Raw genomic sequence first — 25359 nt, forward strand, 5'->3', positions numbered from 1 at the left:
CAAATGCCTTGCTCCTACTCACAAAGTGTTTATAAAACTAAAATACACTCAAACGCGAGGTCAGGTAAATTCGGGCACGTGCAGCATTAGTGGAGCGCGATGGAGTCATGCCCAGAGACATACCCCAGTCGGGGTTCAGTGGAGGGAGTTAGGAGGCCCCGTTTTTAGTGGGGAATGTGCTAAAAACAAAACTATATATATTGGGGAAAATAAACTGCCAAGGGGCCAAAAGCAAAGACTGCAACGTTAGCAGAGACTGGGTCAGGGGCCACAGGGGGTCCACTCCACCCGCCATGTGAAGTGTGGAGGACCAACTCTTCACACAGCTGCGACAAGCGGCAAAGGTGAATGGGGGAATAAGGCACCACGGAGAGAGATTTAACATATCTGGTTAGAGCTTGACAGCAAGGAAGAAAAATACACTGGTAGTCATTACAGGAGGTAAAGTTAGACCACGAGGGAAAAATGAGGCCGATGTAAAAAGATAAAGGGCCAAGGATACTCTAAAATCGTAAAGTGAAGGAAGAGCACATTAGAGTAAGAAGACTGTGAAAGAAGGAAGGTCCCAGGAGAGAAAGGTATACACTGCGGTAATGAGGACACGGAAGCAGATCCTTCTTGCTCCTGCGAGGTCACGTTCACAACTGAGGCAGACAGCGTGCTCCCTACCAGGTCTGGAAATGAGCATCAGCTGAGGAAATTGCGGGTTTTAAAATTTTTATTTCTTAAATCAACATGTGGTAGAACCTACCTTCTCTTTGGTGTCTAGTTCTGAGACTGCACGTATGTACAGACTGTGAAACCACCACCGTTAAGTACAGGAATGGTTTCAGCACCACATTAAACCTGGGGTTATCTGGCCATCTGCAGGTACAGGGTCCCTTCTACACTCCAGCGCCCACGGATCGTTCTAGAGCCCTGCCACCGTACACGTCACCTAAACACAATCCCGAGACACAGAGCCATTGAAACCGGCTCTTTTCATCGAGCAAAAGCATTTATGACGCACCCATGGAAACTAAGTCACTGATGACAGCCAACTACAGGCCCTAGTTTGGTGACATTTGCGTTTCGGCAGAGCTCTGTCACAGAGCTCAGAAAATGCACAATGGGTGTATCTGGGTGGGGTGGTGGGAGGAAACTCTCCAGATAGGCTCACCGCTAAGTTAGCGCTATGAAGACAGAAAGGCTGAGGTAACATGAGGTCAAGGCTAAGCCAGCTCAGGGAGGGCACTGGGGCAGTGAGAGCCGTCGATGGACAACAGTGAACACACCAGTCTAGGTTTTGCTGGAAAAACAAGCAAAGGCCATGGGAGATGAGGAGGCTTGTTACTGGTTAGTTTTAAAGCTAGTGGATACTTGAGCAGGTCCCTCTAACAGAAAAGAGAGCCAGGAAAGGAGTGGGTCGATGCTGGAGGGCATCTCCGAGGGTGGAGGGGACCAGGGCCAGGCTCTTCATCCCAGGCAGGCTTCATGAAAGAAGAAGGGATGGCAGCTGGTGGGGTCAGGCAGTCGCAGGAGGGCCCGGAGTCCCCTCTAAGCGTTTTTACCTACTCTGGGAAAGAAAGCAGCAAGGGCGCCAGCTGAGGACTGATGGGGAGGTCGCCGGGAGTCCCCAAGGAGAAGGCATGAAACGGCCGTCCAGGAGGGCAGGGCGTGCGCTGTGACCAGGGACAGCGCTGACCCCACACCCGCGGCCCCGAGCACGCCGCCAGGGCGGCCTCCGCAGAGCCGGCAGCCGAGGGGCACCGCCGCCGCAGCACTCCATCAGGCGCGCACACCCGAGGCCGGGCTGCCTGTGGACGGGGTCCCAGGGGCCGTCGGGTCCACCGGCCAGGAGGGGACACCAGCATCAAAGACGTGACCGTGGACGAAGGGCCTCAGGGACGCGCAGGATCTACCCAAGTCTGCTCTCCTTCAGCTGTGACGTTCGATCCAGTTATACAGAAACGCTCACTGCTCTCTGTCAGCTGAGCTTCCACGGCTGACGAGTGGCAAAGAACACTCACCCGGAATTCGGCCAGTGAGTCGCTTCTCCGTAGCTGTAGTTGACAAGATCACACTTATGATTTATAACTTCTATCATCTAGTAAAAAGATAAAGAGTCCAGCTTAGGCAGCCATTCATAAAAACAGAAATGCCAGCACAATAAAGGCATCCCACAGTTCTGTAACCAATCATACTCCAACTCATATCTAAATGCATAACTTACTGCCAGACATGGCTGACAAACTTAAAAAAAGGTGCGTGTGTGTGTGTGTGTGTTTGGGGGTGGTGGTGATACACGGCACGGGAAGTAGTCAATAAAAAACAAACCAGCATCTGCAGAATTGAGTTGGAGAGACGAAGGAGGTCTCTTTAAAGTTTAAATTCACTCAAGTGAAATAGAATTCATATGTTAAAGTGAAATGAAGAATAAATTCTTCTTAACATTGATGGAGCAGGCTGGCTGAGACGTCTTTCTTTTTTCATGCTTTTAAAAGTATCTCAAAATAGTTTGCTAAGGGATTTACTACAAGTGAGAAGTATAATGTAAACAATGTTTTCATATTTCCCCAAATCCCTTTACCCCAAATAATTTCTAATAAAAATATTTTTAAGTGAGTTAAGCATTTGGGGCTTTTGAAAACAAAGCCCTATACACTGGATACAGTTCCATGCATTTTTGGTAAAGCAAGAGCAGCTTGCTGATCAAAGTGTCCCCAACCGTGAAGCATCAGCCCTGGACCCCGGCAGCTCAGGAGCACTCACAGCTCGGATGAGGCCTGTGCCCGTCTCCATCGTGCTTAGTCTTGTGTCTCCGATCTTGATGGAAAGAATCTGAGCACCAGGAGCTACGCCATTCCTCTCAGGTTCTTCGGGAAAATGCCCGGCAGCTATGCTAGCTACGTGTGTTCCGTGGGCTCCTAGAGGCAAGAAGGGGAGAAGACGAGGTAACACCCTCAGAGGCTCAAAGTTTTAACCGCGAGATTCAATCTGTGTAGTAGTAATCAGAATAAAAACACGCTTATCTTAACGTGTAAGGGGGTACTGTTTCTTCTGTCTCTTAATAATAATTCACAAAAAATGACTGTGAATTACATACGCTGTTCTGCCATCTGGGATTCTACGCTGTTAAGTCACAAAGGTGATAAAGTATTCACACACATGTAACTGACAAAGTGCTTATATCTAGAACATAACCTTTCAAATAAAAAAAAAAAGAACCCAAAAGAAAAATGGGTAAAGAACGTTTGAAAAACATTTCCCAAGAGGATGACCAATGGCAAATAAATGTATGAAAAGATGAGTCACCTGGGAGACGCAAACGAAGGCCACATGGAGCCACCCCTTGCTAAAGAGCTGAGGCTGAGGGTGGCCCCGAGGGTGGGGACGTGCACGCCGCTCTGCGGCAGGTGTGACACTCTGCTACTGTCGAGGGGAGCTCGGACGGTCTTCAATACTGTATGGCCCGACCACACCCAACCAGCTCTCCCAAACATGGTTTCCAACTAAAACAAAAACCAGCTTCTACACAGACCTGTACACGGTTGTTCAAACAACCCAAATGCGCATCAGGAGGTGAATGGGTAAATGAACCATGGTGGACGCACACAGTGAAATACTCGACAATAAGGAACAACCTACTTATCACAATATGGATTCAGCCCGACAGGCTGAAATGGGCGGGCAAAACCAAACTGTATTTTTAAAATTCCATTTATATAAAATTCTACCAAATGTACAGTAATCGAGGGTGGACAGAAAGCCCTTCAGGGGCTACCAGAGGATGTGAGTGGAGACAACTGGATTATAAAGGAAGAACAAGCCAGCCAGCCTTTGAGGGTGGTGGTGATGGAGATCTGTTGTTCCGGTTGTGGGGAAGGTTTCCTGGGTGTGTGCACACATCAGAACTCACCACTCTGCGAGCGTGTAGTATGTGCAGCTTCCTGTACCTGAGCTGGGCCTCTACGGACGTGGGGGGGCGGGGGGAGCTGGGTACCCCACTTCACCCTCCTCACTCCCTCCCGGAAGCGAGCACTGCCCTGCAGCTGGTGCACACCTTCTGTGCAGCTGTATCTTTATATTTTTACCACACACACACACACACCCCCATAAACCATTTTCACATAATTTTTTTAACATCAACATATTTTCTTCACTAAAATTTATGGATCTGAGATTTATACATATAGTTATATGCAGATTTATTCCTTTTGATTACTATATAACATATTCCACAGGATGAATAACATAATTTTAAACCAACACACAAGTTTCAAGAAAGTCTGTAACTTTTTTGAAATTACGCAGGAAGCTGTGCTAAGGATCCTTTTACCTGATCCTTCACACTCATGGGTGAATTTTCACAAGTTAGTATTTGGAGGTGAAATTATTGTTCATAGAATGGACTATGTTTTTTTTTTTTGTAGCTGGACCATGCTCACACTCCTGGAATGGATCCTACATGGTTGTGGCCTTAAAAAAAAATGCCTTTCCAGGAAATCTCATCACATCCGTGACTCCAGACCTAGTTCTGTCGTAGGGATCGGTCAATTCTCCTTAAGGCTGTTTTTGGGCAGAGGAATTTTTCCTCCCGGTACTTTGCACGTTCATCTCTAGTTAGCAAACCTGAGACAGAATACCTCCACTGGTCACTATGGAGAGCAGGTTCCCATCGTCGTATATGTTAACGGAGTAATTCAGCATCTCGGCGGCGCCAAAGGAGCCGTACTCCTGGGCCTCTTTGTAGTTTCTCAGAACAGTCGATTTACTCAGATCCCCATCTTCACTCGAATCAATGCAGGCTCTGGGAAAGGAGAATTAAGAGCAGGTAATGCAAGTTATCTAAAAATCACACAATACTATTTCTCGAGGTCCTTCTTACCACACCACCTCTGTTTACCAGCACAAACGTGGCAGCTGCCTCTGTCACAGAGGCCTCCGTAAAGACTGGGTAAGATGACTTAAGCAACCAGCCCTAAATGAAGTCAGGCACAAGGGGCTCTAGGAACTGTCCTTCACAGACCTCCAGGAAGAAAACCACCCACCGGCTTCAGGAATCAGACCAGCTTAGCGTCTAGGTCTCTGGTGGTAAATCCTTATCCCACTTCCCTCTTCTGCCCTTACAACATTTACAGTAGATACTCTTGCCAGATCCTCCTGCACTGCACCAGATCCAAACTGCCCAGCTTCAATCAGGAACATTTCTATGATCAACCTGCTGTTGTCTATTTAATGACTACTGTCTGGTTAAGGGGGTAAGATTCTTTAAGAGAGATTAAGAGTCAGCTTTCATGCCTAAAATACTACGAAGTTCAAAAGGCTTTATCCGAAACTACTCAAAAGCCAACCCGGCTCTCAAGGCACTTTGCTTAGAGATATTAATGTCTTGCAAACCAAATCTCTGGGCAGTTTTGAGGGCTTAATGTTCTTCAGAGCAGGCAAGGCCATTTTTAAATGAAGATGCATAAAATCCACACGGCTCACCTCCAGGTCTCACCATCAAACCACACCAAGCAGTCGTAGACCGGGCCAGGATCACTGTACTTTTTCTCAAAAGAGTTTAGCAATTCCACTTGACTCTGAAGCTCCTCCTTGATTAATTTATTTGCCTAATCAATTAGAACATGTGTTAATGTCAGCACATTTTGTGCTCTTGACAAGTGATATTAACAGACAACCAAAGATAATGTGACCCAGTAGTGAAGTAATTTCACCCTGGAAAAATATAAGAAAATTCTCCTTTTATATCTGTACAATTTGAAATTCAATTTAGTGGCAGATATCACTTAAAGTATTACATTAAAAAAAATTTCACTTACTATCATAGTCAGTCCCTCACTACCCCTGCTTTGGGAAAGACACAGTGCTAGGTGGCGGGGACCTCATTTGGCCAAGGGTGTTAGTCACATGACCTGTACCCGCATGATTCAGTTCTAAAAGCAACACTAAAACTGCTACACGTTAGTTTATCTACCTTTAGGTTTTTATATCCAGGAACATTTCCATTTCAAATCTGTTTCTTAAGAGCCCAAATAAATAATAGGAATTATGAATAATCTCGCCTCTGTTAAATTTTCTGAGTTAAATACATAGTGTATTTATGACCAAGTACATATAAGCTGCTATTCAACCATTCTGAGCTATAAAAACGGAAAATTCGTATGCTTCAATCTAAGCACTTTTTAAAAGTACGTACTATACGAGATGGCCCTACATTCGCCTGACTAGTCCAAGTGAATAAAAATTTAGGTGTCACATGTTCCCCAAATCTTAAGTTATGCTTCATTTTTCCTTATTCAATATATTCAATGTTTACTCCTCTTCAAGGAAAAAGACAATTATATAAGCATTTGCGGCATACAAAATAAAATGGCTGATTAAATTCAGATCCCCCTTCTATAGTACATGCTGTATATATAGCACCTGAAATACTACATTTCATGTCTCCAACAGAGGCTGAAGAACCAAAAGTGATCTAACCAAACATTATAGAGCTGCTAAAAATGAACACAGGTAAAGTAAATGAAAGTGTGTGTGTACATCTATACAGGCTGGTGGGCCTTGACCCGACCTGCATGTTAATGAAAGCTCCTGAAAAGTTTTTTAAATATCTGCCTCCTGTGTAAGGTTCTGATTTATTTCCTCTCTAGGACACAAACACGGAGTTTTTAAAGCTCCTCACGTGATCCTACCAGACAGCCAGGGCTCAGAATCACTGATACAATCCCATTTCTGATTAAGAAATGGATGGCCCAGAAGCCTAAATAGACGTTTCCTCCAAAAAAGACACACATGTGGCCCACAGGCACGGGAAAAGATGTTCAATGTCACTTACTATTAGAGAAATGCACATGAAAACTACAATGAAGCCATCACCTCATGTTGGTCAGAATCCTCAAAAAGTCTGCAAATAATAAATGCTGGAGAGGGCATGGAGAAAGGGAATCCACCTACACTGTTGGTGGGAAACGTAAACTGGTACAGCCACTATGTTTCAAAACCAGTATGGGGATTACCTTAGAAAACTAAAAATAGAGTTACCACAGGATCCAGCGATCCCACTCCAGGGCATATACTTGGAAATGATAAAAACTCCAATTTGAAAAGATAACATGCACCCCAGTGTACACAGTGGCACTGTTCACAACAGCCAAACAAGGAAGCAACCTACACATCCATCAACAGGTGGCTGGATAAACAAAGCGTGGCACATATATAAATATATATACACACGCGCAATGGAGTATGACTCAGCCATAAAAAGAACAAACTAATGTCATCTGCAGCAACACGGATGGATACAGAGATTATCACACTAAACGAAGTAAATCAGAAGGAGAAAGACAAACGCCATGATATCATTTATGTGTGGAATCTGAAAAAGAACAACACAAATGAGCTTACTGACACGACAGAAAAGACCCACAGACACAAAACAAACCATGGTTACCAGAGGGAGAGGGAGGGGAGGGATAGGTTAGGAATGTGGGCGTAACGGATACACACTACTACATATTAAATAGATAAACAAAGACCTACTGTATAGCACAGGGAATTATATTCAATATCTTGTAATAATCTATAATGGAAAAGAATCTGAAAAAGAATATATATATATGTATGTATAACTGAATCACTTTGCTGTATACCTAAAACACTATATATCAACTATACTTTGATTTAAAAATTCATTTAAAAAGTGGCATGCATTAACAGAAAAATTCAGAAGGACGAACATCAAGTTGCTGCTAGCATCCCTGGGTGGTGACATTCCAGAGACTTTCACCTGCTAACCCTCAGAATATCTCTGGTGCTCCAGATTCTGCAGTAGCACTTACTGCTTTCATAATAAACCGAGATGCTATTTTTTTCATCTCATAGACTGATTCACAAAACATGCAACAGCAAGAATGTAGAAGAATGGGAACTCTCGTACGCTTCCTATGGAATTGGTACGGTCACTTTATAACCCGCCGGAAGACCGGCACGAGAACTTCCAAACCAGGATTTTTTCATCCTGGCCCCAAACTGGAAATGAAGCAAGGATCAATCTGCAGAATGGACACATACACTGTGGTCCGGCCCTCACAGAGTAACGAGAGTGAGCTACTGCAACACCCTGCGCTGGAGGGATCGCACAGAAAACATCGGATGAAAGCAGCGACGCGTAAGAGGACAGACACCGCATGATTCCAGTTTACAAAATTCAGAACGGGTGAAGTCACTGGACAGTGTCAGCCATCAAGGATGGTGGCTGCTTCTGGGTGGAGGCAGCGGTGAGCAGTCAGAGGCATGAGAGGCGCTGGGGTGCCGTGCACTCAGGGTGCTGCCTTTGTGACGATTCATGACATCACATCTAGGGTGTGTGCACTTTTCCGTGCGGCCATTCTATGTTCATTAAGAACTTTTAAACATTTAACTGATATATAAATTGATTTCAGGACAAACGAGGAAAGGAAAATAAGTAAGTAAAATTAGACAAGTTAAAACATGGGAGAGAAAACAAACTTGGGGAAAAAGTCTGTGTATTCTCTAAGAACTGTTAATTCTCTAAGAACATGGTAATGTTTAAATAAAAGCAACTAGCACCAACTTGAGAAGGGCAGTTGTTGGCAACGTCGAACTCTTCCTGCTTCCGACAGGCCTCCGCGAGAGCTACTCTGTGGACAGGGTCCCAGATTTTTTCCTTCCGTTCTTTCTGCAAAGACAGAGAAATGCCCTTCCAATGAGGTGGACTAACATGCACGTAAACCGAGACAGGAATTTAAGAGTTGTTATTAGCTGCAATGCTATACAGTGCTCATACAGAGGTAAAAAAAAAAAACAAAAACATTTATAATCAAGTTGATAAAGCAATGAATGGATCAGTTACAAAAAACTTGATTAGTTAATTCACCACGCCTAGACTCTAAAAGCACAAGTTTACCAAGGCACAACCAGATGTTATTTTTATACATCACAGGTGCCCATTTAAATCCTTCTCCAAGAATAGATAATACCATGTCAGGTAACAGCCTGAAATCCCATCATTTGAGGAAAAAGAAATGCCTTCGGCCAAGAGCAAGCAGAAGACAGGGGTAAGCCCGCAGCTGCACTCTGGTGGACTTCCTGTCTCCCACCTCCCTGGCCTGTTCCTTTTTCCCCACCCTCGTTGACTTGATGGGTTCTTTGCTGCTGAAACTGGTCTTCCTGCCCTCCTGAGTGTCTTGAACTACAGTGCCTCCCAGTGGAAGTCAACTAGTTAAAGAAAGCCTCTCCACTAAAACAATCAACTCCACGGGACTAAGAAAAGGGAGTCTGCTTGACCCTAATCCATACCTGAATGTGACTGATTAAATTTAATACAATGCATAAAAAGACTGTGCATTTCAGCCTGAAATATTAAAATAAAATAGTATCTAATAGAAGTTAACTTATGTGCATTTATTTTCTGAAAAAAAATTTATTTTTCAGAATGACTGGAATCTGACAAGTAAAAGATTTATATGTAAAATACTGAGTAACTTCTCACTGGCTCACTGACCCTTGGAGAAGCAAATCACAACCTTAGACTATATGGCCCATAGGTCTCACCCTGAAGGCCCACTTGCAAGGATCACATCTTGTTTTACTGCTTTAAAATCTTACATAAAATTAAAACTTCATTTCCTTAGTCATACTAACCATATTTCAAGTTCTCAATAGCTACTTGTGGCTCGTGGCTACTATAATGGATGGATAATGAACATTTCAAACTCTCCCGTAACTACCGAAAGGTCGACTGTGCTATTATAAAGCAGGCTCCATCTCACTGGTTTTACAATTCTTAGCTCTCCAAAGACAGACTGTGTTTCCCGTCCTTCAGCTGCTTTAGGTCTGAGTTACTTCCTTCCCTGGTACTGAATCATCACTAACTGGGATCAAGAAAGCAAGGCAAAGACTAGGAAAATGGGATGAATTACCATAGCAATGACAGGGACAGGAATAAATAAGGCAGTCTAGGCTTTAAATTGATTGTCCAGTGAAAGCATATCCCTTTTCCCAGAAAAACACAAATACACAAAATGTGAATAAAATTTCAAGGTATTCAGATTCCCTAAACTTATCCATGTATCTCAGATTAGGAGACACGAATAGGTAACATTTCACTGGATAGCATCTTTCTTGAAGCAGATATCATTTGAAAGTCTCCATATTCCCTTAATAATCATCAGGTTAGTGAGAGCTAAGGAAGTCTCTTTCTTCAGTCTGAATAGAATCTGAAGAAGTCATGATACTAGATGGTCCGTTACCTGAATTCTTTCCTTGAGAGCCTTTGGATAGAAATCGTAGCCATTTTTTATGCCAATGTGATATCTGCCTGAGGGATTTGTCCAGGTCACAGGAATCTATGGGAAAAAAGAACATTTCTCACTCATTAAATGCTTCCCAATTCCAATGGTACAGTCCTGGGGGAAAATCTATCCTTGGGGCTCAACTTGGAGCAGGCCGCCTTAGAGCATCTCTTTAATACTCTAAGTTGCCATTTAACATATCTCTGTCTCCTTTTGTCTCAACAGTGAGATAGCTTAACTAGAGTACTTTCATTTACACAATGCTTTACAGTTTATGCAGGGCTATCAACATCACATTAAACCGCTAGGACCTTCAGTTCCCAAGCACTCAGGACAGCTCACTCCCCCATCACCTAACTGCCCATCAACCAGGGGAGGGAAGCAACTTACAGAACCTCTCCACCCTCAGATGTCTCTAAGAAGAAGAACTTCACTCTCCTCCAAGATACTACAGGGATGGGCCCAGAGCCTATAAAAAGAGCTCTTTGTGTTCTTAAGAAAAAAATCTCTATAAAATTATGATAATTACATACAACATCTTATAATAGTCTTTCCTGCTCTCTCAAAGTATTTAAAAATAACACTTCAAGCTTTTAATTTACATAAAATACAAAGAGCATGCCCAGTTTACAAATAGAGAAAGCAAAGAAGCAAAGAGAAATTAAACTTCTGGCTCAAACAGGAGGGTGGAAAAAGAAAGCTGGAATCTAGTTCTATCAAGAGACAAAAACCTGGTGTAAAGGATACAGAATTTAAAGCCAGACAAACCTGGCTACGGCCCAGACTCTGCCCCTCACCAGGTGGGAGCCACGGGCTTCCACTTCCTCATGTGCAAGAGGAAGAAAATCATCTTTACTTCACAATTCCCATGAATAAGAACTTGTGTGAACATCAACCAACTTGAAATGTCAATTAAGACCATGGGGACCCTTCACATTCTATCATCTCAGGACCCATGTTCACTAAAAACAGCTTTCAAAGGTGTACAGATTATGAAGCTGAACTGTCAACCACTAAAAGCTGTGGACTGACTCACAATTCTCACTTGTGCAGGATTTCTACTCGACTCGAATCCTCAAGTCCCTCTTCATCAAATTACTCCCCAGGCAGGAAGCCTGTAGAGGAAATTTTCTCACAACTAAATAGAGGAAGACAATTGTGCACAGAACTTCCAAGATCTACTGACCTTCAAAAGCCTGCACATACTGTAAAGCAATTATCCTTCAATTGAAAAAAAGTCTGCATATCAGTAATCATTTCTGAATCAATGACGTCTGGAGTTTGTGAAATTTTAAGTACGCTGGCGTACAAACTAGCGCTTTTCATTCAAAACTGACCAGCCTTCTTTAGATACTAGAGATTCTTAACTTGTTCTTGCAACACCCGTGACACACAATAATAACGTGCTGCAACAATAAAAGCGTCAGCAATCACTAGCCTATTTAATCACAGGTGTCCCACCACCCAGGTGGCTTTGTTCCTGTATGTTCCTGATGACGTCTTTGTGCAGAGATGACAAAAAGCTGTGAAATGCCAAAGGATTAAATGAAATAACCGATCAAAGTAACTGCAAAATAATCGGGTGTTGAGACAATCACAATCACTTAAAACTATGTATGTAATACAATAAAAATAATCGAGTAGACATAATTTGTGTTTAATTAAAGCAAGACTAAATTCCGCAGGGACCATGAACCAGATATTTCTCAAATTGCTACCATGCATTTTCTTCACAGTACATGTGGACTAGTTACAAAAATGTAACTAAAAAAAATAAATAAGGAAATAAAAATTACGCATAATCACGGTTCTACTAGTCAACCTTAACTATGATAAAGCTAGCTCTGTTGTTCGTTGTTCAGTTGCTCAGTTCAGTCCTACTCTTTGCGACCCCATCAACTGCAGCACGCCAGGCCTCCCTGTCCATCACCATCTCCTGGAGCTTGCTCAGACGCATGTCCACTGAGTCAGCGATGCCATCCAACCATCTCGTCTTCTGTCATCCCCTTTCCTCCTGCCCTCAATCTTTTCCAGCATCAGGGTCTTTTCAAATGAGTCGGCTCTTCACGTCAGGTGGCCTAAGTATTGGAGCTTCAGTTTCAGCTTCAGTCCTTCCAGTGAATATTCACGGTTGATTTCCTTTAGGATGGACTGGTTTGATCTCCTTGCAGACCAAGGGACTCTCAAGAATCTTTTCCAACACCACAGTTCAAAAGCATCAGTTCTATGCTCAGCTACCTTTACTCTGAGGCCATTAGAGAAAATGTCACTTTACATATTTGAGTATTCCATACAAATGAAGTTATTTTGCATCTCTCTTAAAAATCAAAGCGCTTTATTTATTTTTTACCATTTTAAACTGCTCTCTTTAAAAGAGTTTTAATTACATAGTAACTACAGTGTGGTAAGACTGATTCTCAAACAAGAAACAGAATTTCTTTAATTACTAATTACACCTCATTTTTCTGACTCTTTTAAAGAAAGGCTGTTTAATGAATTGAAGGTTTTCTCAATGAGACAAGTGTCACCGTGAGTTGTTGACGGTGCATGCAAGAAAATCATGTTGACTTTTTTGCCTCAAAACTGTACTTGAGACTTGTCAGCCTCACGGTCCGGTTAGACACAAGGACCCTCTCCCTTTCAGCTCTCACTGCATCTAAATTCGATGTTAAGTGTGGCTGAGGCTTTCACAGTCTCTGAACTAGCCTAAAAAGTGATGATTTGAAAAATGGCTTCAAGTTAAATGAGGTAGAACTTTAAAAGGCAGTGTGCTTCCTTCCAAATGCTGCTAAAATTAGAATAAGGAAAAGGGAAAAAACCAAAAACCCTAAGGACACAGAATGGGCAATGAGGCTTTAGAAGCCAAAAGTCACCACATTTTGAAGGTTGCAAAGTAAAAGCCAGCACTGGAAATTGGTGGGCAAACTGTGGACCTACTTTTAACATACGTGGTGGGACAAGTGGGTGTTCAGATGGAAAAAAAGAATACAGGGACTCCTATTTTAAAGGAAGCGTTAAATCAATTCCAGGTGAATTCTAGAACAAACAAGTAAAGAAAAATGATGGATGCTTTTAGAAAATAAAAATGGGAGAATATCCTCATGATTTTGGGTCAGGAAGGGTTTCTTTTTTTTCCTTTACTATCAAATACAATTTAAAAAAAAATCAAAGCAGGTGATCATAGTTACTCAAGACCTTTACGGTTCCTTTTGCTTGTCCTTCATTTCTGCTGCTCCAGGTTTTCCTTTGAAAAGTCTGTTTGTTTGTCTGTTTTCACTGTTTTAAAAAAGCGTATCTGCTGGCTATAAATACTCTTACTTTATCCGGGAATGTCTTTATTTCACCTTTTCCCCGGAACGTATTTTCGCTGCATACAGAATCTGAGATGGACAGATCCTTTCTTTCTGCACTGGAAAAATGTCATGCCACACCTCTCAGGCCCCTAGGGTTCTGATGAGAAGGCTGAAGTCAATCCAGTATCCTTCCCATCTATACAGTGGGTCACTTTTTCCCAGCTATTTTTGGCAATCTGATTGGATGTTTCCGGGCATAAATCCCTTTCAGTTTATCCTATGTGGGGTGCACTCAGCTTCTGGAATTAGTAGGTTTGTATCTTTGCCAAACTTGGGAGAACTTCTCCCCCAATTTTTTTTTTCCAGTAGCACACTCCTTTCCCCTCGTTCTTAGGGTCTGATGATGCAAATATTTGACCATTCATTACTGACCTACAAGTTCCTAAGCTAAGTTTGTTATTTCCCAGTGTTTCTCTTCATTATTCAGAATGCTTATTTCCTATTGGTTGATTTTAAAGTTTGCTCAGACTCTTCTGTCATCTTCTTTCTGCTACCGCATCCTTCTAGTCATGTTGTCTTAAAAAAAAAATTTCAGCTATCATAAAAATATTTCAGTTCTAGAATATCTATCTGTTTTTTACAGCTTGCACATCTTCTGCTGAGTCTGTTAGTTACTGCTGTGTTATGAATTACCGCAAACGTTGTGATTTAAAAGAACACACATTTCCTCTCTTACACATTCTGTCAATCAGAAGCTGGCACCGCTGGGCTGGATCCTCCACCTGGCTCCAACCGAGGTGCTGGCCAGGGCCCTACTCTCCTCTGCGGCTGGTCTGGTGGCAGGTGTGGGGGTGTTCGTTTCCCTTTGGTCTGTGAGGTTAAGGGCTGGTGCTTCTCACTCATTGTCAGCTGGAGGAAGGATTTCGTAAAACACAAAGGCCCTAACCAAAAAGGCAGAGGGCTGATTTCCAACTACAACAGATTTGATGTCCTCCGCATGAAGAGACATCACCTGGAAGGTGAAAATATGAGTACAGAGTGGGAAAAGACACCCAAAACACATGTAACCCAAGGACAGGTCATCCCACACACAAGTAAGAAAACAACAGATGACTCAGGATTCAAAGCAACCAGCAAAGGCACGCGGAGGGCACTTCTCAAAAGAGAAAATCCAGATGCCGAAGCGACACACGAGGAGGGGCTCAATCTTAACAGTCGTCGGAGAAACACAAATTAAAACTGCAAAGTGATACAGCTAAATTCTAATCTCTTCACAAAAGTTAAAAAGCCTGAAAACATCAACTGGCAGCAGCGCGACTACTAAAAGGCCTGCATATTCTAGTGGAAACATTTTAGTACAACCAGCTGGAAAAGACGGGTGAAGGTGTCTCACCCAGTAAAGGTGTCTCTCTCTGACTCAACAACTCCACTCCCAGGCACATACCCTAGAGCTACCTGCACATGGGTGCGCAGAGTATGTCTGCAAGAACGTTTTCTAAAGAACTGTGACAGTCCCAAAGGAGAAACAACTGTTCCCAGCAGAACGGACACCTCGTGGTACAACCATGTCCCAGAGACAGCAATGAAACCGAACACATCGCTGCCCCACGCAAATCACGGCTCAATCTCACGAATCGCACAAACACCCAGGAAAAGCGGACGTGAAACAACATGGAAGTGAGGCCACTCATACAAAGCCCGCAAACAGGCAAAACTCACAACAGATTCCATGTATCCCCACAGAGGTGGTTAAAGCCGTCAAGGAAAGCAAAGAACTGATTTCACAAAAGCCAAAATACGCTGTGATCTGGAGAACACAGTGAACCCCCGAGGCAGCCCTCTGTCTTATCTATAGCAGGCGAAGCGGTGTTCACTGAAATTACTCGTGCAACTGCACACACGTGCCTTGTGCACTTTTCTTCTTGCCTGTACACTTAATCGTGAAAGGCGTATGCTTCTACTCACTTTTTGGCTTTTATCTGTTCTCCTAACTACTACTGGCCATAAGTGACTGACCACCAGTTACTCAAGACAGTTTAGCAACAGCATCCTTAGAGAAGGAGAGGACGAGCATCTTCAAAGCACCTAACCAGTAGCTGATCTTATACGGGCGGAAGAGTTAGACATCAACCATCAGCAGTTCATGTGCTATTTGGAAGAAGCAGAATTAGAATACAGGTTATTTCACCAGAGCACAGTTAAGTCAAAGAAACTTGAAGCCTTTACTGTGTTGCTTCCCTGACTCACAGAAGCCGTAAACGTTTGTTGCTTGAAAGCATGACGTCTGGGGTGGTCTGTGATACAGCAACAGGTAACTAACATCATACCACAGAATGTAAGGTGAAAACATGAGATGCTTTGAGGTGACAGCACAAAAAAATAAAGAGAAAAATTCAGTGAAAAGATAAGAGCTCCAACCTTGAGCACCCTTCCTGAAAGACCAACAATTTCACCGTCCTTTGGCTCCACCACCGTGGCCGTGTTCACGTCGCCGCTTCCCGTCGTGTCGATGATATCGACGATTTTCGGTTTCCCATCAGTTGTAACCTGAAGATTAAGAGACCATTAAAACATGAATTACAGAATCCAGTTTTTACTGGGAAAGAAATGCCAACCCTCAAATGTGTGTTTGTGCATGGACACGTCCCCATATAGAAAATAGTCTATAAAATCTGCATTCATTTAAAAAAGGGACCTGAACTGTTTAAGCCAAAAGCTTGACAGATACTCTCAAGAAAATGTAGTCATATATTCAGGTAAATATTCCTGAGCACTTACCATACGCCACACTCCACTAAGGGTACAGCACAGAAAACCTCACAGACTTTGTGTTATATGGACTCAATAAACCAAGAAATATATAACATGTCAGTCGGTAATCACTATAACCAAGAAAATCAAGCAGGGAAGGGAGACAGGTGGTATGGGGCATTCAGTGCTAAGGAGGCTGGTCAAGAAAGGTCTCATTGAGAACGCTAACATTTGAAGAGAGATCTGAAGAAGGTGAGTTTGGGGCTGGATGAGCACAAAGCTTGAAGGGAAAAACGCTTACTAACATTTCATTACTGGAGGCCACACTAGCACGCGAACCTCAGGTTCAGACTCACCACTCACACTTGGCCCCTCCCCAGGCCTTGCCAGCCCAGGAAGCCAACACCCACTCGGGTGCTCAAACCAGAAATGCAGGAAGGCCCTCTCGGCCTCTCTAGTTCAGTGCTCACAGCCAGCGTCCCCAGAGGTCCTTCATTCTACCTCTGAAGTGTGGTTCAGACCCACCTCCTCCGGGTGTCCACACCAGCATCCTGAGCTTCTCCCCCACCGTCGCCTCCTGCCCTCCTAACAGGGCACCGCCCCCGGGAAGCCCTCCAGGATCAACAGGAGCACCCTCCCGACCCTGACCACTTGGGCCCCTTTCCACTCGTCGGCCACGGCCGCCACCTTCTGCACCAGGCCCTCCTGCTGAGAATTTTTTGTCCCTTCAGTTGTTCACAAGGGTCCCGGTCTCGACTCAGGGACCCTGTTTTCTACAGAACGCTGCCCCTTCACAGAGACCTCCCTGCTGGCCTCGTCTAAGCGCTCGTCATCCTAAACCCGATCATTCCTCCCCGTGGCACCGTGGGGCCTTGCAGAACTCCACTCGCTTCGTAATCTCGCCTGTGACTCTCCCCCGATTAGCACTAGTGGAGGGAGGCTCCACCGGGGCAAGGGCTGTGTCTGTTTCATTCCCCAGATTACTCCAAACCCGGCAGCGTCTGTTAGGCACTCGAGGCTGCTGGCTTGTTGGACAGCCTGACACTCCTTACTCGGCGTTAAGATGGATTTTCCTCAGCTGCGGGGGGCCCTCCGACTGCTGCAGCCCATGGTAACACTGAACACCCCACTGCCTTTATGGGGGGGAACCCTTCTGGGGCTCTCTCTGGGCTAACTTCACCAGGGGGATTTGTCACATTCAAGAGACATGTGTTGAGTGAGCAGCGGGGATCAGGTCCAGAGACCCGAAAAAGGCAGAAAACAGAAGACCCCTGCCCTCACGAGAGAAAGAGGAACGGACAGCTGGTGAGAATCTGCTGGATGAGGCTGGGAGCTCAAAGCCGGCGCTGTGTGCCCACCTCGAGGGGCGGGAGGGGACCCATGTGTGCCCGCGGCTGACTCATGCTCGTGTGTGGCAGACACCAACACTACACTGTAAAGCAATTAGCCTCCAACTGAAAACAAATTAATTAAAAAAGAGAGAAACAGGAATGTTGAAAAAAAAATGCCTACAGGGTGCCAAGAGCCCAGCCCTCAGATTCCCCTTGCACCCGAGAATTCACCCTCTTTGAGCTGAAGTGCAGGGTCCAATCCTAGGAGTCTTTCCCGCCACCGCCTCCACCCCCTCCCACACACACACCCACCACTGCAGAGTCCTCAGAATCCTGCAGTTGACGTGCACCGGAGAGGAGGAGTTCGCTATGTGGAGGAAACACACACGCTTTTTTCTTTACAAGGGAAAATCAGGGGGTGGCTGGTGGATCTCAGATCTCACTTCAATCATCGACCAACCAGGGGCTGAGAGTTCTGTCGGGGGCCGCACTGCTGTAATTTTTCGGGTGATAAAAATTCTTAAACTGGGTGATTATTTATTGGGGGCTGTCTATATTAGGAATAAGTATTCTAATACACTCAGAAGTGTAAAAGTCACCGTAGAAATCATATCCAACCCTGACAAGATTATGATAAGACTTAAATCAGACACTGATTTTGAAGGGACTGGCTAAGTATCTTCAAACATGAAATGAAAATATAGGAATGAAGAAAAATGTAAGAGAATCTAACAAGATAAAAACAGAAACCACTAGGAGAAGTACAAACTCTCCTATGAAACTAGCTAGGATCATGTATTAAGACCATACGCAAACAATCCATTTTAAAAAGTTTTCCAAGTAATTGTGTGATTTGAAAGCTGCATCATAGCACTAAGTATACAAACCATTTGCCTTCATTTTCTCATTCAATAAAGCAAACAACATCAGTGCCTTGAGATCAAGAATCGTAAGAGATCACTAATAAGTCTGACACGGATCCTTCTCATTGGAGACCTCATTCATCAGTGTGTGAGCAAAGGAAGACAGCCTAACGGGATTTTGTGCTTTATTCAGCATCTGCTACTGCGATCAGCTTTACTCACTAGGACCTCTCTCTTACCCTTGAAAAATTCTCATATATATGGTTTTCTATCTGTGTACTTCTCCATCAGGTGAAGGGACCTACTCCACTAGAGAGAAGACGCAAGAGGGAATTTAAGGGTAGGAAGGTTTTAGAAAGGCACACCGGCTGAGAATTCTGCAAGGAGCTCTGGCAGGAGGAGAGGAAACTGCACTGCTAACCTGAGACCGCTGTCCCTCTACTGTGAGGCCTGGACGGTCACAGGGGACCAAAGACACAGCTACTGTGACGACAGCAAAGGTGATAAGCCCTGGGAATGGAGTGGGAGACCGAGGGATGCTTCCTGGGCGATGCGGGGCGGAACTGAGCAGAACTTGCCCAAAGGTTCCTCCCCAACATCAAGAACCTCAGCTACTTTTTATCTCCAGTGAAACACTCACTGTGGCAAAGTTGGCGAGGTTTACAGAAAATCAGAATCAGAGTGGGAAGTTCGCCAGTTTTTCTGCACAAACTGCAGTGAAGGAGCAAGCGCTCACTTGAAATTTCAGGGACGATCCTGAGAACACTCCTTTTGAGCAAAGCACGGTATGTTGCAAACAAACACTATGAAATGACTCTTATTCTAAGAACACAGTGATAGAATGAGTCAGACAGGCTTTGCTTTTGGAAAGCTTACAATCCAGCTGGAAAGACAAATGAGACAAGAGTACAGTGACATAGGACAATGAATAATAAAGGTGAAGGACAGTGTCCAGGAAGGGACATAAGAACACACAACCCAGCCGGGAGGAAATCAGGAAAGGCAAACTGAAAGGCAACCTTAAAACTGGCAGCACCTACTAACAGTAACTAAATACACATCAATGATAATTTCTTCACTGTACTCTATCTTGTTGTTGTTTAGTCGCTAAGTTGTGTCTGACCGTGATCCCACGGTAGCCCGCCGGCTGCTTCTGTCCATGGAATTCTCCAGGCAAGAAGATTGAAGTAAGTTGCCATTTTCTCCCCCAGGGGAGGACCCAGGGATCTAACTCATGTCTCCTGCATTGGCAGGTGGATTCTTCACCACTGAGTCACCAGGGAAGCCCCCTCTATTATATTTTAGTGAACATAAAATTAGAAAGACATTTACAGGACTACTTGTAACCTCCGTCCCCAAATTATATATATATTTTTTCCCATGAGGAAATTACAGATATTATCACACATACACATTTTTTTTTCCCATTCAACACAAGCACATTTCACAGAAAATGAATCTGGATAGGTGCTTTCGAGGAATTTCAACTTAACCAGGAAAAAGGTATGAAAAGCAAGAGACTAAAATGAAATGCTAAGTGCTACAGGAGAATATGAATAAACCGCTATAAGAGCAAAGAGGGAAAAGGAACTGTCAGCAGGGACCGGGCCCTCTCCCTCTTTGAAGTCCCAGGTCCTGACACAGCGGTTGGAATATACACAAAAATACACAATGCATGCAGTGGGAGACGGCGGAAGTAAATCAGCAGATATCCCCAAAGGTAACAGGTGAGGGCCCAGCCGGGGGTTACGGGATTAAATAGGCCTTTACAGGTGCCTGTAAAAGGCCTGCGGACAGATTAAACCCCATGTGTAGCGGCATGTGCTGGGGAAAGACCTGGAAGATCTGGGAAAGGGGTAGAGTGTTGTTGGTGGAAGCCAGGATTCAGGGGCGGGTGATAGAAGTGCTGAGATGCAAACCAAGGTTACGCAAGGAGCTGGAATCAGGTGGCGATGGCAGGTGCAAAGTTCAGGACTGGGGGTTTACATGTAAAGACAACTGGGAGGCCCAAATAGTTGGTTTGATATTAAGCAAGGGTGTGATAGCGGGATTTTTTCTTATTTTTTAAGGAAGGGTACTCTGGCAATCTGGATGACGACCAGCGGTGGCCGGGAGGTCCCTGAATTCCAGGTCCTGTCCAAGCTCCGTCTCTCCTTCGTGAACTCTGGCTGGCCCCCTGATCAATCTCTGTTAACAGCTACAGTCTGCACGACTCGAGCATCTTTTAATGCAAAACCTTAGATGCCTGAATATCTGCTACGGAAAAGACTTAACCACTTATTTAATTATTACTCCTCTCATCCTGCCACCCTCTGCATTTAACAAGCCTACACGCTGTCACAAAAGTGAGCCCGAGGCCATCTCCAGAGAACGGGACTCACCACCGTATTCCTCAGAGTTCTCCTTGTGCCTCCAGTTCTCTGCTCTGCTCCAGTTCACAGGCTTTTCCAATGTCCAGTTCAAGCGCCTCTTCCTATTTCACTGGCTCCTTCCACTTTATTTCTATCTACCTTCTTACCTTAATGATGCATACACAGATCTATAAAACACCTTTGTTACAGGTAAGGAGGGTAAAAAAAAACCTTAAAAATTCACTCATGTTTGCAAGTCACCTTACTGAATTCTTTTTGGATGGCCATATTTAGGCCAGTCTCTCAAAGCTGTTAGAAGGTAAGTGTTAAGTTTTCATTTCCTTTCAAATACACTGTCATGCAAACATTTATTGTTACATGCACACACCTAAGGGCTTCCCAGGTGGTGCTAGTGGTAAAGAACCTGCCTGCCACAACAGGACAGGTAAGAGATGAGGGTTGGATCCCTGGGTCGGGAAGATCTCCTGGAGGAGGGCATGGCAATCCACTCCAATATTCCTGGCTGGAGAATCCCATGGACAGAGGAGACTGGCGGGCTCCCTGGGGTCATAAAGAGCTGGACACAACTGAAGCAACTGAGGATACACACACCAAAGGTACATTTATCCTTCAGAGAGCTGCTGGTTTAAGATCCAGCATAAACTCCCTCAAGGTTATTTAAGCCTTGCTTAAAAACATGAGTCTCTTGAGCGCTTTTCTTGAGCTCTTTAAACAGTCACAGGTAACTAACTGTCTCAATTTTCAGAGCAGCGCGGTGGGATGAGTCACTGTCTATACTTTATAGAGGGAGGAACGGAAGGACGGGATGAGCAGGTCTGGGATATTCTACAAAAGCGTCTTATCCCCAGACAGTACTCCTCCAAACTCTTCCGATCCCCTTATTATCCTGACAAAAGAGCCAGTGAACCATGTCCTCCAGCTGTTCTCCTCCCACTTATCCCTATAAAAAGGAAACACACACACCACCCCGGAATGGAAACCATTACTACCCGGGAATAAAGTCTCGAGGAGGTGATGGCTGTCACTGCTCTGAGTCTCCGGAGTTATTAACACAACTGGACCACTCCAGCGCAGGAGGAAGGCGTCACCTGCTTCTCTTCCGAGGCTCCAGAGCTGCCCGGCAGGGCCAGAAGCAGGTGACTGGCACTCCAGACCGCTGCTCAAGAATTAAGGGGAGGAAGCAAGACACCCGCAGGGGGATTCTCTACAGAGCCGACCTGTTTCTTCTTCCCCTTGAATTACACCCTAACTTCCCAAATGCTTGCTATGTCGCTTATAAGAGAACACAATCAAGGATTTGAGAGGGCAGAGGCATGAGAGAATCCCTCAACTTCAGGGTTTTAAGCCATACAGGTGAAGGGTTGACACGGAAAGAGATCAGCAATCAGCCCCGTTAGCCGTCCAAGAGATGGGACCTTGAGCAACGCTAAGGTTCTGCTGACTACTCGGTTTCCCTGCAAGTCTAAGGCTAAATTTACAAAAGCCAAACTTTGAAAACTTTAATCAGAAGGCTTTCAACGGAGATACAACGTTTTTAAAAAATTACCTTTTTCACAAGGGGTACCTTGATTCAGCGACTCCAAAGGTCAAACAAAATCGTCTTTTAAAAAAATCACAAAGTACGTGGTCTTACATTTTGAGGTTGAAAAATTAAAAGAAAAAAAAAAGCAAGCATAATTGAATGCACCCTGGAAGAGCTCGCAAAAACAACAACAACAACAACAACCTCAATCGGCTTCTTCTCTACGTAAAAGCCTAATAAGCCCTGCGTTTCGGCTGACCCTAAACTAGTACACTGCAGAAGAGGGTTTAAAAATAGCACACACAAAACTACCGGAGGAAACAATTCCGGAAGTTGACTATCTTCTTGAAACCGGCGGCTTTCGTTGTTTCGAGATTTAAAAAAAAAAAAAACACTCCACCCCAAATCAAATCACCCGAACGACAGTAAGAAAAAACAGGGGAAAAAAAAAAAAACCCACTTAAAGTTCTGATTTGCCCCTTCTCTGTAGCGTCCCCACCAGCACCACACCACCCTCCCCAGGATAATAAAATGGTAAATAACGGGCATTGGCCGCTTGGCTCCACGAGGCAGCCGCGGCGGCGGAGGAGGGCGCTGGGCTGGGCAGGAGGGAGCCCGCCGGCCCCGGGGCCTGGCGGCGCCCAGGCTGAAAGGGGATTCCCGGGGGTGGGGGGTCGGCGATCGGCGCCCCGAACGACAGCGCCGGGCCCCGCTGCTTTGTCTGGGCCGGCATCGGGGCCCGGCCCGGGCGCCCCGGGCCCCGAGCCTCCCAGCCCAAGGCTTCCTCCCCGGCGCCCAGCTCGCCCTCGGTCGCACAGCGGGGCTCCGAGGCCCGCGTCCCCCCGCCGCCCCCGATCCCCGCGCTGGGGCCCTCGGCGGCAGCCGCACCTGCATGCCCGGGGCCCCGGGGTCGACCCCCGTGTCCAGGACGGCGATGAGCACCCCTCGCCCGTCATACTCCGGGTAGCGGCACAGGAAGGCCGCGGCCCCGGTCTCCTTCTTCGGGAGGAGGCCGTGGAAAGGGAAGGGCTCCTCGGTCGCTGCGGTGGCCATGGACGCAGGCTGCAGGGTGGCAGGGAGGCAAACGGCCGGGCTGCGCGCGGACAAGCGGCGGCGCGAGGACAACCCGGGCGGCCGCGGGCCTGGGTTAGGAGGGGAGGTGCGGACGGGGTGGGCGGGGCCAGCCTCCGGCCAATAGCCGAGCCGTCAGGGAGGGCCGGCCAATCCCGCGCCGCTACGTCAGAGCCGACGGCGCCGCTCTCCGGAAGCCGAGCCCGAGAGGTACCCGGGGCCGCAGAAAAGGGGGCGGAGCCTGGGGCGTGGCCAGAGGGGTTCGGGGGGCTGGAGCCCTCGGGGCGGGGGGCCTTAAACCAGAGAGACGCACGGGGCGGAGATATTTTTTTTAGGGGGCGGGTCGGCTTCTAAGCAGAGCGTCCGCGTATCCCCGCCCCACCGCGGGGACAGAGAAGGAAGTGGAGGCTAAGTGGGGGCTTGCCCTCTGGAGAAGCGGGAAGCCCCCTTCTGACAGTCGATGGTTTCTGAACATGCAGGTGTGGATGAATGAAACTTTGCGGTCAGCTGCGGCGGAACCCCCCGGGTGGACCCCGAGCAAAGGGAGCCCACGCGAGCTCGCTTAAACCCCTTAGGTGTGTCGGATATTGGCGAAAAGCCAGGAGATCAATTTTTTGATTTGGGAGAGTGGGAGTGATTTTTCTGGTTGGGAGCTCTTTGATTCAGTGGTGTCGGGCTGGTGTTCCCCTGTCTCGAAGGTGTGTCCCTTTGAAGGATGGTGATGGTGGTGGTGGGCACGGGCCAGGGCTGCAGTCTGCAGTCAACAGGAAGCGGGTTGCTGGCCATTCCATCGCCCTCGGTAGCCAGTAACAAAGTAGCTTCCCGAAGTGGGCCCCTCCTATCCTCCTGTCTTACCCTGGGCTTCCGGGATTTCTGAAAAACATTTTTTTTTTTCCTTTTTCTTACCCCCCCAACGCCCCGCCGGCCCCGACTCTCTAAGTTGGTGTTCCTGGTTGATCCTCAGGGTTCGTCACTCAGCTGAAAGTGAAAGTCAGTCTTGTCCATTCTTTGCGAACCTTGGACTGGATCTAGCCTGCTGGGCTTCTCTGTGCATGGAATTCTCCAGGCAAGAATACTGGAGTTGGTTGCCATTCCCTTCTCCAGGGGGGATCTTCCCCGACCCAGGCATCGAATCTGGGTCTCCTGCATTGAAGGCGATTTCTTTACCATCTGAGCCACCAGGGAAACCCTGATAGAGCCGTAATTGGCAATTTTCCAGATTAAGAGTGGCTGCTATCAATTGCTCCATGCTGCCCCAGTGGCCCGTTAATGATTTTTCTGTCTGTATTCATGCCAGGGTAATCTCAGTCTTTGTGAGGATGTGCCAAGGATGGATGCTTTTGGCAGTCTGGTCAGCCTTAAGGTCAGCTTCTCAGAACAATTTTCAACTCATAAAATATAGAGAATTACAGAAGAAATTATGTTGAAATAGCTATCAAAATATGAAAACTTTGTTATACAGAAATAGTTTTGTACATGTGTGTATGTAGTTACACATATGCTTCTTTTCGTAAACAGGAGCTAGTGCCAAATCTAATAAGTGCCCGTAATTGCACAATAGTAAAGAGCATAAATGATATTTTGAGACCTGTACTATGACAAGAAGCTGATTTTTATGGCTGACACAGGAACAAACGGTAATGCTAATACCACTCCGGTTATTACCTACATCTATAATTGAAGGAAATACTTAACTAAAAGTTTAGTGGAAGTTAAGCTGTATTTATCTTTTTCTACTCAAGTGTTTGAACCCCTCAGATTCTATCATGGACTCCAGGTTATGAATGCATGGTGTCAAGGGAAATCCTATGTACACCAGTCTCCACTTCACAGGATTAGGGGATTCTCCATGAAGTCT

General features: G+C 45.6%; 1 protein-coding gene across 3 annotated transcripts in view; it reads right to left on the reverse strand.

Annotated features, from left to right (window-relative positions):
- Positions 1-23696, reverse strand: part of TPP2 (tripeptidyl peptidase 2) — a 58819-nt gene extending 35123 nt beyond the window's left edge. Inside the window, exons 1-8 of one of the 3 annotated variants that reach the window (XR_001918923.1) lie at positions 23319-23696; positions 16010-16138; positions 10257-10352; positions 8579-8683; positions 5470-5594; positions 4626-4789; positions 2752-2906; positions 2010-2086 (exon numbers count right to left, since the gene is read on the reverse strand). Coding sequence is in view for 2 of the 3 variants with exons in the window: in XM_018056380.1 (XP_017911869.1) it covers positions 2010-2086; positions 2752-2906; positions 4626-4789; positions 5470-5594; positions 8579-8683; positions 10257-10352; positions 16010-16138; positions 23319-23483 (1016 nt within the window). In the remaining variant the exon portion in view is untranslated. The remainder of the gene's footprint in view (positions 1-2009; positions 2087-2751; positions 2907-4625; positions 4790-5469; positions 5595-8578; positions 8684-10256; positions 10353-16009; positions 16139-23318) is intronic. The other 2 variants (XM_018056380.1, XM_018056381.1) reach the window with 2 other exon arrangements.

Source organism: Capra hircus, chromosome 12 (genome assembly GCF_001704415.2).
Source record: "Capra hircus breed San Clemente chromosome 12, ASM170441v1, whole genome shotgun sequence".
NCBI classification, from domain to species: domain Eukaryota; kingdom Metazoa; phylum Chordata; class Mammalia; order Artiodactyla; family Bovidae; genus Capra; species Capra hircus.